At 43.9% G+C, this 14,416-nt stretch overlaps 1 protein-coding gene across 1 annotated transcript in view; it reads right to left on the bottom strand.

The window, feature by feature from the left end:
- The window catches only part of csmd2 (CUB and Sushi multiple domains 2), a 2,056,060-nt gene that overhangs the window by 158,036 nt on the left and 1,883,608 nt on the right, over window positions 1–14,416 (bottom strand). Inside the window, exons 49-50 of the mRNA XM_068011193.1 lie at window positions 4,058–4,246; window positions 1,532–1,717 (exon numbers count right to left, since the gene is read on the bottom strand). Of these exons, the coding sequence (XP_067867294.1) occupies window positions 1,532–1,717; window positions 4,058–4,246 (375 nt within the window). The remainder of the gene's footprint in view (window positions 1–1,531; window positions 1,718–4,057; window positions 4,247–14,416) is intronic.

Below are 14,416 nucleotides of genomic sequence, written 5' to 3'. Positions count from 1 at the left end.
GATTTCAGCTACCCTTTGTGTGAAGAAATACTTAACTGACATTACTCTTGAATAGCCTAATTTTAATGTTTGGTTCCCTTGTCTGGATCCCACCAGAGGAAATTGTTTTTCTCTCTCTCTACCCTATCAATTTCTTAAATAATCTTAAATATCTCAATTAGATCATCCCTTAATCTTCTATACTCAAGGGAATATACGCATGGTCTATGAAACCTGTCCTCATAATTTAAAACTTTTAATCCCAGGTATCATTCTGGTGAATCTCCACTGCACCCCTCCAAGGACAATAGATCCTACCTGAGGTACAATGGCCAGAACTGAATACCATACACCAAGGGCTGGATTTTGTGTACGGGGCAGGGGGTACCCTGCCTCAGCCTTTCCCTGCACCCCCCATAGCAATCATCCGGTCTTTTTCAATCAAAGTTTAATGAGCCGGATCCATGTCCCTTTAAAGATGGGGATCCCACCTCCATGAGCTGCCAGCCAATCTGAGGGCTGGCAGCTCAGAAGTATCAGCAGCGCCACCAGGAGTGGTGGCCAGTGCCGGTACTGCAGAGGCCTCGGACTCAGGCCCAGCGTTGGAACCCCTAACCAGAAGTAGGTGAGGCAGGGTTGCTGGGGCCAGTCCGGAAGGCCCCAGTGAGGGGGTGGTCATGCAGCCCCTAGGGAGGGGGGTCCCAGGCTGAAGTGGTTCCCGGTGGACATCCTTCATGGACCACAGATTGTCCAAGGAGGAGGGACCCCCCCCCCCCCCCCCCCACCCCAAAGCCTGCAGGGAGGGTGCCTTGTGTTACAAGGTGACCTACCCATGAGGTGGAGGCCACCCCCGCCGCTGATAAGATCACATTGGCAGTGGGAAGAGGCCCTTAATTGGTCATTAATAGGCCACTTAAGGGCTTCAATTGGCCTCTGGACAGGAAGGCCATCGTTGGCCTATCCCACCCCGGGGAAGATTGCTTGGTGGCAATCCTACCTCCACCCCCCCGCAGTGATATTCCGTGACCCCGCCTGATGGGGACCTATCAAATCCCAGCCTAGATGTGGTCTAATAAGAAATTTATATAAGTGTAACATGACTTCCATTACTTTGTATTCCAACCCCCTTGAAGTAAAGGATAACATTCTATTAGTCATTTTAATTATTTTTTGTACCTGACCACTAGCTTTTAGTAATTCTGTACTTGGACCCCTAAACCTCTGATCCTCCATTTTCCCTAGTTTCACACCATTTAGAAAACACTCAGCTATCTTCCTTAGGTGCACAAGCTGGATCATATGGTTGAATGATCATGTTATAAGATGGAAGCCTCACCTTGCCAACACGATGGATGCAATCAGAGAGGGACAAAGGGACAGACTGATGGACAGACAGATAGATAGATCCTAGCAACCCATGGAACAATATGTTGAAAGCCTAACCAATTGGATCACTAGGCCCCTGGAATGTAGACAATCTGTGTTTCTCCTTCACTCATGTAGTGATTTCCTGTCAGAGGCTGAGGAACAGAACTCCCAAAGGCACACTCACCCACACATAGTGGAGGGTTGTCATTGTTGCTCCATTTTTCATTTTCCTGGCAGACAGCTGTTGATAGTTCACCAGATTGTAATCTATATCCTTCATTGCACTGATAGATGGCTCTTGTTCCGAGAGTGTACTCTCTCCCAAAGACTGTCCCATTCGCTGGGGCTTTTGGAACGCCACAAGAAATGGCTGAAAAGGAACGTCTGTCAGCTTTGTTTGAGGTACAAGGTGCATCAATATTAATGGTTTCACTAAATATACACTGCTGCAATACAAAAGAGATACTGAAGGTTATACCATTGTATGATACAGCATGTTGCTGGTCCAATGCTTTGCCAGACTTAGTGGTAAAACACAGGGAGTCCATTTACCATTTTCTACAAGTTGATGTCTCAATTTCATTTGTATTAATAGGTTGAGATGCAGGATTAAGGCTAGGCACTTTGAGAAAGACACACAACTTTGTGTGATGAATCATCAACTCAAAAGTGGCAGTTGAAAATGCTTGTGGTTGTAAACAATATTTGACATGAAGGAGACTAAAAAGCTGGTGGCACAGATAGCATTAAGGAAGGAAATATAGTTATAAAGAGAATAAACAAACAAATGGAAACAAGGAATTCCAATGCACTTCCACTCACATTTGGACTGGGCCACAAATAATCAGGTGTGAAATGTTAAAGAAAGAGCTAAATTGAGGAGCCATCTGTAACAACCATGCTGTAAAGTTGCTTTTAACACCATACAGTTATTTATTGGCCTGGAGTTTCAGCATGATTTCCACCCAGATAACAGTTTAATCTGGGCAGAATCAAGTCAAATAAAGCAAAAGATCACAGAATTCTAAGCATGAATAATGTCTGCAACTACGGGTCAGATTTTATTCTGATGACGGGGATCCCGGTGGCAGGCCTGAAGGTAGAGGGGAGACCCTGCCTTGGCCCTCCGTCGGACCCCATTGCGATCACACGGTGGGCAGCCAATTAACTGCCCGCCATCAGGGATACCGTCCCTTTAAGGGATGAGCTCCAGCCGCCAGAGTTGCCAGCCAATCGGAGGGCCGGCAGCTCTGCAGTACTGGCAGCACCACCGAGAGCAGTAGCCACTGCCTGTACTAAAAGAGGCTCTGCAGTCCCGAAAAATGGAGGAGACAACCAAGAGAGGTAAGAGGGGTCAGAATCGCCGGGGTCATTCAGACAGGCCCCAACGACAGGGTGGGGGGTGGGTTTACGAAGGTTGGGGGGGGGGTCTTCCCAAGGGGGCGGAGCTCCCAAGGGGGCGGAGCAGGGCGACCATCACCACTGGGGGGAGGCCCTCTATATGGGCTTTGCATTGCCCTCAAAGGAGGGGCCCCACGACCCCGCTAGGAGGCTGCCAGGCTTTACCTGGTGATTTCTCCCTGCAGTGGCTGTCCCCTTCGCCTTCAACAAAATTGAGGTGGAGACAGGAAGTTGCCCTTAAGTGGCCATTAATTGGTCACTTAAGGGCCTCAATTGGTCTGCAGTGGGAAAGCCTTCCCCGCCCCTGACAAAATGGCAAGGGACCTGGGCAATGTCAGGAACGGTACCCCCTGTCATTTCGTTTGCCCCCTGCCTCAGTGACCATCTCCAATGGCAGCACAAAATCCTGCCCCACTTTATGCTCAAATAATCCTCAATATTTTGTTAGTTTGTCTGAAGCATTCAATGCCCACAAAACTGGCCACATCCCCCAGGTCAGAATGGCAAATTTCTGTTCACTGCCTTCATTCAGAAGGGTTCATCACAATGTGCCCAGGACCTCGGACACACAAGCACCTCTGGTCACATGATTCCAGTATTAATCACCTGGCCAGTAGTCAATTGCAGCAACTGATCAGCTCTGCCCTGCTTCTGCAGCAATTAGTTTAAAAAGTAAACCCAAGGGCATGAAATCAGCCAACTGTCCAGAGTGATTTAAATCAGTTATGGTGTAAAGTTTAAAAAAGTTTGCATGACAGAAACAAAAGTGCTGCTTACCTTGTAGTCTCCAACCTCATTCTGAAGGGGAATTTTTTTCCCCTTACCTTTTACAATACCGCACACTAGCACTTGAGGCCCCGCTGGCCTTATTCCAGTCACAAATAGACTACATTTGAGTATGCAGCTTAATTGAGTTGATTCTTGGGAGAGTTTACGTTTGGGCTTATGCAAATGAGTTTGCATGAAAACTTGTACGTGACCTCACCTCGGCAAGACCAGCACACTGCCCAATGCATTCTGGATCCATTTTGCCAATTGTGTCCCTAACGGAAACTCTAGGCCACTGTATTTTGTGACACATGATTTTTCATTGAATACAAACTACACATTGACAAATGTCATTTGAAGGACTCTCTAATATATCCTTCTCTGGCTGTGGGTTGAAATCCTCGTGAGAGCCAGGATCAGATCAAGATAGGTTTTCCTGTTTTTTTTTTCAATTTCCTTTTCTCTATCGATTTCCATAAGTGAAGATTGAGATACCTGTCCATGATAGATATAGGGCTCTTACAGGGGATCATTTTCTTACCTTGACAAAGAGGAGGAATGGTATTCCAGTCATACCAGCCTTGGGGGGATTGAGAACATGTTGCAACACCCTGTCCAATCAGCCGATAGCCTGGATCACAGCTGAATCGCACTGTACTGCTGGGTAGCCCTCCAGTTTGGGTGTGAACCGTGCCATGTCTTGGGGGGCTTGGTGGGCTACAGTAAGGGGCTGATGATAAAGAAAGGGCATATTTTACAAATATACTGAATGATTCAGGATACAAACCCTGAAATGGGCAGTGATGGTATTTTGTGAGTCTCTTTGCAGACTGATTCACCTCTTACAACAACTAGAGAGACAAAATAAGTTATTTTCGATAAGTAATTACATTCCACCATTTGATCCGGGGTTTTTTCTTCACTAAAACAAAGATTCAAAACAAAATCCTCTAGCACCTAGATACCATCAGCAAAATGATCATGTTATTGCACCAAATACTTCACCATGGCAACACCATGCCAAATTACTCACCATGGCAACACTGCCCCTTTTCAGATTAAGTTGCAATATCTGACAACTTGCTCATCAATTTTCAGCCGCATTCAGAAATCAATAACCAGTTACCGTTTCTGTATTTAAATGTTTTTTTTTGGCAATAATCATTATGACTGAACAACAATAATGCAATTAAATCAAACTGAGAATTCTGAGATAATTATATTCAATCTGTACAGTCTAAAGGTAAATCAAGCAGAAGCTTTTTGTTTCCCAGAAAGAAGAACCAAGTTTAAATGGAAATAGGTTCTTATCCAATTAAAATTCAATTACTATGGTAACAGTATATACATTAACAATACCATGTACCATGCCTGCTTAAAAATGAAGCTCATTATCACTACTCATTTTAAAACTGCTGAATGCATTTTGATTAACATCTTCTTTTTCCTGTTGTCTTTCAGTTGATTTTTGTTTAGCCCAGCATTGACCTTATCATTTTGTAAATGTCTCAAGAGCACTTCAATTACAATTAATTACTTTTAAATGGGGTAGCTGTTGTTATTCGAACAAACATGGCAGCCATCTTGCACACAGCCAAGATCCCACAAACAGCAATGTGATGCATGACCTGTTAATCTATTTTTTAATAAGAGTTAGTTGAGGAAGCCATTTTTGGAGAAGCTCCGAATCCAGATGAACCAAGAGCATCGAATGAACATTTTTTAAAATATTCGTTTCATGGGATGTGAGTGTCGCTGGCAAGGCCAACATTTGTTGCCCATTCCTAACTGCCCTTCAGAAGATGGTGATGAGCTGCCTTCTTGAACCTCTGCAGTCCATCTGGTGTGGGTACACCCACAGTGCTGTTAGGGAGAGGGGTCCACGATTCTGATGCAGCTACAGTGAAGGTACGGCGATATAGTTCCAAGTCAGGATGGTGAGAGATATGGAGGGGAACTTGCAGGTGGCGGTTTTTCCATGCAGCTGCTGCCCTTGTCCTTCTAGAGGGAAGAGGTCATGGGTTTGGAAGGTGTTGCCAAAGGAGGTGTGGTGATTTGCTGCAGTGCATCTTGTATACGGTACACACTGCTGCCACTGTGCATCAGTGGTGGAGGGGGTGAATGTTTCAGGCGGTGGATAGGATGTTGATCTAGCAGGCTGCTTTGTTCTGGATGGTATTGAGCTTCCTGAGTGTTGTTGGAGTGGCACCCATCCAGGCAAGTGGACAGTATTCCATCACACTCCTGAATTGTGCCTTTTAGATGCTGGACAGGCTTTGGGGAGTCATGTGGTGCATTACTCACCACAGAATTCCCAGCCTCTGACCTGCTGTTGTAGCCACAGTATTTATGAGGCTGGTCCAGTTCAGTTTCTGGTCAATGGTAACCCCCAGGATTTTAATAGTGGGGGATTCAGTGATGGCAATGCCATTAAATGTCAAGGGGAGATGGATAGATTCTATAAATGGGAATTAAATACACAGTCTGTGAGGTTGGATGATTTAGTGGTCTTCTGGCTGAAGTTGTATTCTTGAAATCTTTGGCTGGTCAAAGTGCACTTTGTTACAGCCCACTTGGTTCGGGGCTTTCTTGGAGGCAGACTTGTAGCTGGCTCTCTTCCCTTGGTCTCTGTCTGTAGCAATCTGTAGGTTTGGAGGGTCCACAGTCACAGATGGTTTTCAAACTAGTGGTGTTATCCGGGGAGGTACGCAGCCTTTCTGCTGCTGCACAGTCTGAGTTACTGGCTTGACTCCCTTTGTTCAAGGGAACTCCCAGCTTTCAAAGAGAAGGACAGATGGTCACATGACTGCCTCAGTGTATTCACTGGAATCTTCTATTAAGATTCAAGTTGCGGAATTGGCTCCACAGGTTCCAGGATGCCCATATTTACACTTGGAGGGGGTTTGCTCTTTCAAAGTCAAGTTGAATGTTGTGCTAATGAAGCAATCTTAGGTAATTCAATCACTTAGAGCAAGCCATTGTTCTGGGTCCATGCTCCTCAGACCTCTGTCACTTATTGGGGGCCCTGGAATGTGAAAAGGCATTTCAGATACCAATTGCAGTAGCCATTTTGGTTACCAGTTTTTAAAAAGTTAACTGCAGGATTTTTTTCCATTAGTTTAATGCAATTTTCCAACCAATGAAATAATAATCCTTATTTGGCATAGTATTTTTCTTGACACACAGTGCTTACATTTAAGTAGCTGGTGAAAGATGTTAAGTTAACTGAACTCCTTCTACTTATCTTAAATGGGGTGCCGATCTGAGATCCTTCTCTGAAACACAACAGGGGTAATTTTCAAAATTCCCATCAGGATCACGGTTCATCGCTGGCAAAGAACATGACCGATAACCATCCCGCCACTGATCTCATCTACCTGATTCGTAGGATAGCTGATCTTCTGGTAGGTGATTTTGACATCAAGAAAGATCCCTTGTTACCAGCAAGCAAAACCTACGCCAGCATTGAAATTATGGAAAGCAGGTCCCATCCTGAATTCTATGAGTTCGGGCAAAGCTCCAACCCCATGATGTTGCTCACTCACATGAAACAGATACATGACAGGGAGTCAGTCTGCTCTTGTGTATTTCTTAAAGGAGGTCTGTTGTTGAATATTGAAGATTAATATTTTTACAGTGAGTGTTTTTCCTACTTGTGCATTGCTTTATCGCTCAAGTCTTCAGCTGTTTCTGATGAACTCTCCTGGCAATGTGGCAGTTACTGCTGCAGGACAAACTGCAACGGATGGGTGGAGATCCCCTTGGCTACTCCCAGAGCACTGCATGAGGGAGACCAATTCTCTACAGCATGTGATCTTCAGGTGCAAAGACAGCTCAGGAGGTTGCTTACACCCCAACTACCTAAGTTTATAGATTCCATTGTACCTTGCAGCTTGTAACTGGCATTTGAAAAGCGGACAAGCTTCAACATGAAAGGGTGGTGCATGTTTACTGCAGTTCTGGTATCGAAACCACCAAAGAGTTAATGCTGAAAGTTGGGGCAGGCTTCAGGACCCCGATGTTGGGACGAAATAGTGGTCCCGAGCCTGCATTTGCAGGCAACGGGACAGACTCAGCTATTTTCCGCAGCCTCCAGCTGCGATGGCCCTCCAAACGGCTGCAGGGGGGCCACCTCCATGAAACTGGTGGCCTCCCCATGCTGGGAGATGCAGCCCTGTTGATGGCAAAATGCCAGCAGCCCCACCTAATGGCCCTTAATAGGGGCCTTCAATGTACAAATCGGCTGCCCGCTGCCCAATCTGCACCCAGGCCCACCTCCGGGAAACTTTCCGGGGAGCCATTCTGATGTGACTCCCCACTATTTTACAAGCTACCCCGCCTCCATTCCCGCCACTTAGGGGCCGGTAAAATCGAGCCCTTGGAATCCTTCGTCCCACCTTCAAGGCACACCTAATCACTGCCAAGTAACATGAAATTTGCAGCCAATCCTCTTTGAGGGTAAACAGCAGCTGTTTAAGAGCTGTTGGCTCTCTCCACTTTCTGACTTGTAGCCAATCAGATTGCAAAGCTAGATCCCCAGATATTTTTCCTGGCACATATTTCCATTCAAACAAGCACAGGCTTAAATCTGAAAAGTACATTTGGATTCAAAAAATCAGGAATAGAAGAACACAGAGAACCTGGGCAGCTGTGTTATGTTCCTGTGGTATTTAATGAAAAGGAAGCAAAAGTGCCAGCCATGATTAACAATGAATCTTTTACCTATCTGACACATCTGGGGGCAGCACACTTACTGATTTTCCCAATGACCCACATGCTAACCTGGAAGGATGTGCAAGGAGAAAAAATGGATTGTGCCACTACACTGGTGGAAGTTGGCAATGGGTCTCCTTGCAACAGATGGCACAAATCTGCAACTGCTTCCCTGTGGAGGCAGTACCCAACGGGTACTGCCATGTAGTCAGCTTGCAGTCACTTTTAGTAGAATAATGATGAGTACAGGCAGTTTGCTTCTAGTGGCCTGGCATGAAATCCTGTGAGAATGGTGCTTAGAAATCTTCACCTATATTCTGTAATATAATATAATTACCTGGGGTTGCAAGTGCATCAATCTTTGAAGGTGGCAAGACATATTGAGAGTGTGGTTAACAAAGTATATGGGATTGGGCTTCATAAATAGAGGCATTGAGTACAAAAGCAGGGAAGTTATGCTGAACCTATATAAAGCTCTGGTTAGGCCCCAACTGGAGTATTGCATCCAGTTCTGGGCACCACACTTCAGGAACGATATAAGGATCCTTGAGAGAAGCAGAGGAGATTTACCAGCATAGTTCCAGGGATGGGGGATTTTAGTTACAAGGTTAGGTTGGAAAAGCTGGGTTTGTTCTCCTTAGAACAAAGGAGGTTGATGGGAGATTTCATAGAAGTGTACAAGATTATGACAGATTTAAATAAATTAGAGAAGGAAAAACTGGTCCCAATATACTGATGGTACAAGGACTAGGGGACACAAATTTAAGGTTTTGGGCAAGAGGTGCAGGCGTGATATGAAGAAGAACTTTTTTTACACAGTGGGTGGTAATGACCTGGAGCTCTATGCCCACAAGCATGGTGGAAGCGGAGACAATCAATGACTTCAAAAGGAAATTGGATGGCCACTTGAAGGAAATAAACGTCCAGGGCTATGGGGATCGAGCAAGGGGTGGGGCTGACTGGATTGCTCCGTGGAGAGCCTGCATGGACCTGATAGGCCGAATAGCCTTCTTTGTGTGGTAAATGACTCTAAAACATCGCAGTGTACCTTTAAGAGACAACAGTTGACAACTTTGCTGGCCTTTAATGCTCATTTGAAATGGGCAGAATTGGTGCTGGGTCAGAAATCAGGAAAATTGAGAGCCACACTGTAATGCCCTCATTCACATAGCATTTCACTGTCTGTCTAACTGAAATGAAAAAGGGTGGCACCTGAATCACTAAGTTTTCACTGCAAACGCATTGTCACTGGCCAGAATCTCTACCCAAGAGACATGAAACATGTCGAAGTATTTATGTAAGAAGCAGAAACTGCGTAAGCTTCCCTCTTGTGGCTTAAGAAGTTACCTGACCTCCCTGACAGGATTGGTTCTCCCAATGATACCTGAATAGAACTATGTCTGTGAGGGTTCTCTCGTAGATCCTTAATCTGGAATTAGTCATCTCTGCAATTGCCCTATCCTGCAAGTCAACATCAAATGGGTCACTGTTGCATTGATTATTAAACTGACTCCTTCTTCTCGCTCTCCTCATGCAGGAGCTTAGTCCCAGTGCCCTGACTTCTGTGGCCAGCACCTTGATATGAGTACTGAGTAAACATCTGATATATTGGGCCTCGACTGCAAGGCAGTGTATACCCAAGCTTGAACCAGCAGCTAACTAAAAAAAAAATTGAACCTTCATAAGTCTCCAACACAACAACTCCAGGTAGGCTCTGTTGCTGCTGTTCCTCCCCTCAACGACAACACTCCACCATTGCTACTGTTGCAGTTCACCACTCTCTCTGCTCCATTGTTGGTGTCAGAACCTTGATGTGGTTCAGCTTTACTTTCTGGAATTCTCTCCCTAAGTTCCTCTGCCTTGCTACTTCATACCCCACTTTAAAAGCTTTTGTAAAACATACCTTTTCAACTATGCTTTCAATCATTTCCCCTAGCCTTTCCACTAGAGTTCAGAATCCAGTCATCTTCCATGAAACACCTTGGAATATTTTCTGAATGAAAGGCAAAAATAAATGCAAGCTATAATTTTGATTGACTGAAATACATCCCTATTTTCCTTCAATTCAGTGATTCTGGAATGGATCTAGTGAAGTCCAATACACACAAGCCTTTGATGCTGCTCATGTCCTGTTAAATTTCTATAGTCTCAAGCATCAGTGAAGATCAAAAATTGTTCCAGCACTGGACTAAGCATCACATTGTGTTTAAGGAGCTTGTTAATAGTAGTTGTAACATTGTAATGTGGAATTGCTATCGACCAGAAGTAGACTCACTCTGAGCCTCATCCTACTCTGCTGCGTACACTAATACTCTAGATTAATGGCTTCGTTCTTGTGCTTATGTCAGCTTTAGATATCAGCGCAGAATAATTACACTGATATCTGAAACAGGGATAAGACTGCAGCAATTTCATGTGGGGATGGGGAAGAGGAAAGATGGATTAATTTATTCACATCAGCCTCTTCTCAGAGTAAGACTTGGAACAGTGAATGAATTTACAGTAATCGGGTGTTCACTTGTGTGCAGTTGTGGCCTCATAAACACCATTAAGATCAGTGGGGAAGGTTCACTTGTTCACTTATAACCTAACCTCAGTCAGTCTATAAGCAAACCATTGGAATAGCTGTGTTTGCTGTTAAGATAAATTAAAGTAGAAATTTCTCAATAATACATGCTGAGTGTTTATTTGATTTCCTTCCCCATTTCTTAATCATTTTTCTATCTTCCTTCTTTTCAGTCACAGGTTTTCCAAATTGGGGTTTCTTGGCCTATGTGGGATTCACAAACTATCTACAAATATGCCAGATTTCTATTTGTCATTTCATGTTAGTATTTTTCTCTATTTCTGGACTTCCGAGCAGGTTATTTATGTTGCTATCTATTTATTTGTTCTGCTTTACCTTGGATAGTTAACACTGAGTTCTGGAAGTTAGGACAGGAAGTCTTTAGGAGTGGGTTAATAATTGCAGCAAGTTCCCCAAGTTTGAAAAACCACTTTAAATCCCTTCCACCCCATTGGGCAAGAACAGACAGGTTATACTTCCCAACTGGACTGTGACAATGCCACTCTGCAACTAGGCCCTAGACTGTGTGCAGAAGCCAGGCAAGTTAACTTGTCTAATTATCACTCAAAGCCTGCATAGCAGCCCAGGTTGTTACTAGAATGGGGAGATACCCTGCATTGCCACTTCACTTGTAGTGCCTGCTTTGCACCAATACCAAATAAGGCTGATTTTGTAATCTATTGCCCAGCTTTTCCTAATCTACCTTGTTGTCTGTAACATAGGTGCACCATTTTGCAGTTTCTCCATGCATCCCTTTGCTAAGGCAAACCATACTGTGACAAGAAAGAACTGATGAAAACCCACCATTGTCTTTCTGTTTACACTGCTAGAAACCTCAGCACAGCCTGGAATCCACAAGCTAAAACTCTTAGTAGAAGCTCCAAAGTCTGGCACCAAATCGAAGAGGTTATTATTATCAGAAGAAAAATGCAGCACAAATAAACTGAAGAATGGCCCCATGATGGCAAGAACTTTATGATGTAGCAAAGCATGTTGGCACTCCTACCATTGCCATGGAGTGGTAGCATCTCCATTCTAGTCTAGGCAAAGTAAAAGAAGTGGCCATACAAACCACTTTTGTGCACCTTCTTGCAAATTGGTATATGGGATCTGAGGATGTCAGGAAATAGCACATTTTAGAAGGAAAAATAATGGTAGCTGTGTGAGGCAGGTTGTATTCATCATCGACTGGTAGAATATGAGTTTATACCCATTATGTTGAACACTGTCAGCTTCCATGTCAGCCAAATTGTAAGATGCTAAATGTTGTCCATGGGGCCATTTCTTCTAGTCACAGATAAAGTTCAATGCAGAGAAATGTGAAGTGATTCATTTTGGTACGAAGAACATGGAGAGACAATATGGAATAAAGGGTACAATTCTAAAGGGGGTGCAGGAGCAGAGGAACCTGAGCGTATATGTGCATAAGTCACTGAAGGTGGCAGGCAGGTTGAGAGAGCAGTTAATAAAGCAGACAGTATCCTGGGCTTTATTAATAGGGGGACAGAGTACAAGAGCAAGGAAGTTATGTTGAACTTGTATAAGACACTAGTTCAGCCTCAGCTGGAGCATTGCGTCCAGTTCTGTGCGCCGTACTTGAGGAAAGACATGAGAGAGTACAGAAAAGATTCACGAGAATGGTTCCAGGGTTGAGGAATTTCAGTTATGAAGATAGTTTGGAGAAGTTAGAACTGTTTTCCTTGGAGAACAGAAGGCTGAGAGGTGATTTGATAAAAGTATTCAAAATCATGAGGGGTCTGGACAGAGCAGATAGAGAGTAACTACATAGATAGATAGAGAGGGCACAGATTTAAAGTATTTGGTCAGAGAAGCAAAAGTGACATGAGAAAAAGCTTTTTCATGCAGCGAGCAAGTGGTTAAGGTCTGGAATGTGCTACCTGAGAAGGTGGTGGAGGCAGGTTCAATTGAGGCATTCAAAAGGGAATTAGAGAGTCATATGAAAAGGAAGAATGTGCAGGGTTACGGGGAGAAGGCAGAGAAATGGAGCTGAAGGAATTGCTCTTTCAGAGAGCCAGTGCGGTCAGGATGGGCTGAATGGCTTCCTTCTGCACTGTAACGATTCTATTATTAGAGGCCTTCTCAGCCGACAATTCCTACATAACATGGTCAGATTTTTGATAGGGTGCCTTTAAAAATTGGGGAAAAAAATAAACTCAACAAAGGCACGGTTGTCTCTCTTAGTTTTTGCTGGTGGCAACTGGATTAGTCACATTTTTGTTGGATTACTGGCCAGATTTGTGGATCTCTTTCACTTTTAGAACTGTAGTCTTTTATTTTATTTAATTATAAGGCAGGCAATTTGTTTCAGAGTGCAGAGATGAATAGAAAATATTCATCCCACCTCTTTTGCTCAGAATTCAATCACCAGCAACTAACGCTGTAGCAGATGAAGACATTCTAATTAAGGGGCAGCAGCCAAGTCACAAACCAGTTCAAATCAGGATGGTTCACGCCCACCTGGATTTTATCTGGATTTGCTCAGCTGAGACTGATTTAAATTTTGCATACTATATCTGCCTGTTCCAGATCAGCAAAGCAGAAAATGGTGGAAAGGAAATACTTGAAACTCTTCTATAATCTATCTTTTTTTTGGCGAGGGAATGCGGCAGAAATATTTTGTGCTAATCAAGTGCTGCGTATCAAGTGCTAATCAAATACTCCATATTTTCTTATTTTTGGAACTCTGTTTCAACGATGAACACCTCCATTGGGTGTAAGATCGGTTAGGTCCAGACAAAAGCTGTCTCTCTTCCCTTCTGACAAAATACCTCAATGATAACGATGTACAAATCTCCAGTGTCGCCTTTATCTTCCTCATGATAGCCATTGCTGTGGTGTGACACTGCTAATTTCTCATCAAATAGTGTTGATTTACAGCCAATTTTCTGATGTGGATTGAAAGCCGTTAAAATTAGGTATTGCGTGCTCTAAAAGTATTCCATTTGAACAGTGAGAGATCTTCATTTCTGCAACCTGAACTGGATTCAAACATCGGTTGTAAAGTTATGTTGTAACCCATTGCTTCTGAGTCAGAAGGTTGTAGGTTTAAGCCCTACTCCAGGACCAGGCCAGCATTTCAGTACAGAGCAGGATGTGTGCTGCATTATTGGAGGTGCCGTCTTTCAGAAGAAATGTTAAACTGAGGCCTCTTTGTCCTGTTTGGATGGACGTTGAAGATCCCATGGCATTCATGGAAGAGCAGGGGAGTACTCCCTCCCATTGGTTACCTTTCAACCAACATCACTAAAAACAGATTAAATGGCGATTCATCAAATTTGTCATTTGAGGGATCTTGTGTCAAAAATTGGGTTGTGCATGACCACTCTGTCTGCAGTTTAGAAAGTAATTAAATGGAAGCGTTTTAAGACATCATGGCCCTGAATTTCCTAGGACCCCTACTGCTGCTGCATTACTGTATCTTCACCAGAAATGTGGCACAAACCACAACTGTGACCAGAAATACTGATGAAGTTATGGCAATTTAACAGCAGAAAGTCAGAGGAAATTTAGGGCCTTTGAGAACAGACGGTGACATTTAACTACAAAATGCTTCTTTCACTGGATACCTCTATTCCAACTTATGGCTCATGAAAAACCCAA

Source organism: Heterodontus francisci, chromosome 31 (genome assembly GCF_036365525.1).
Source record: "Heterodontus francisci isolate sHetFra1 chromosome 31, sHetFra1.hap1, whole genome shotgun sequence".
In the NCBI taxonomy this organism is placed as follows: Eukaryota; Metazoa; Chordata; class Chondrichthyes; order Heterodontiformes; family Heterodontidae; genus Heterodontus; species Heterodontus francisci.
This window is presented reverse-complemented; position numbering and strand designations above follow the sequence as displayed.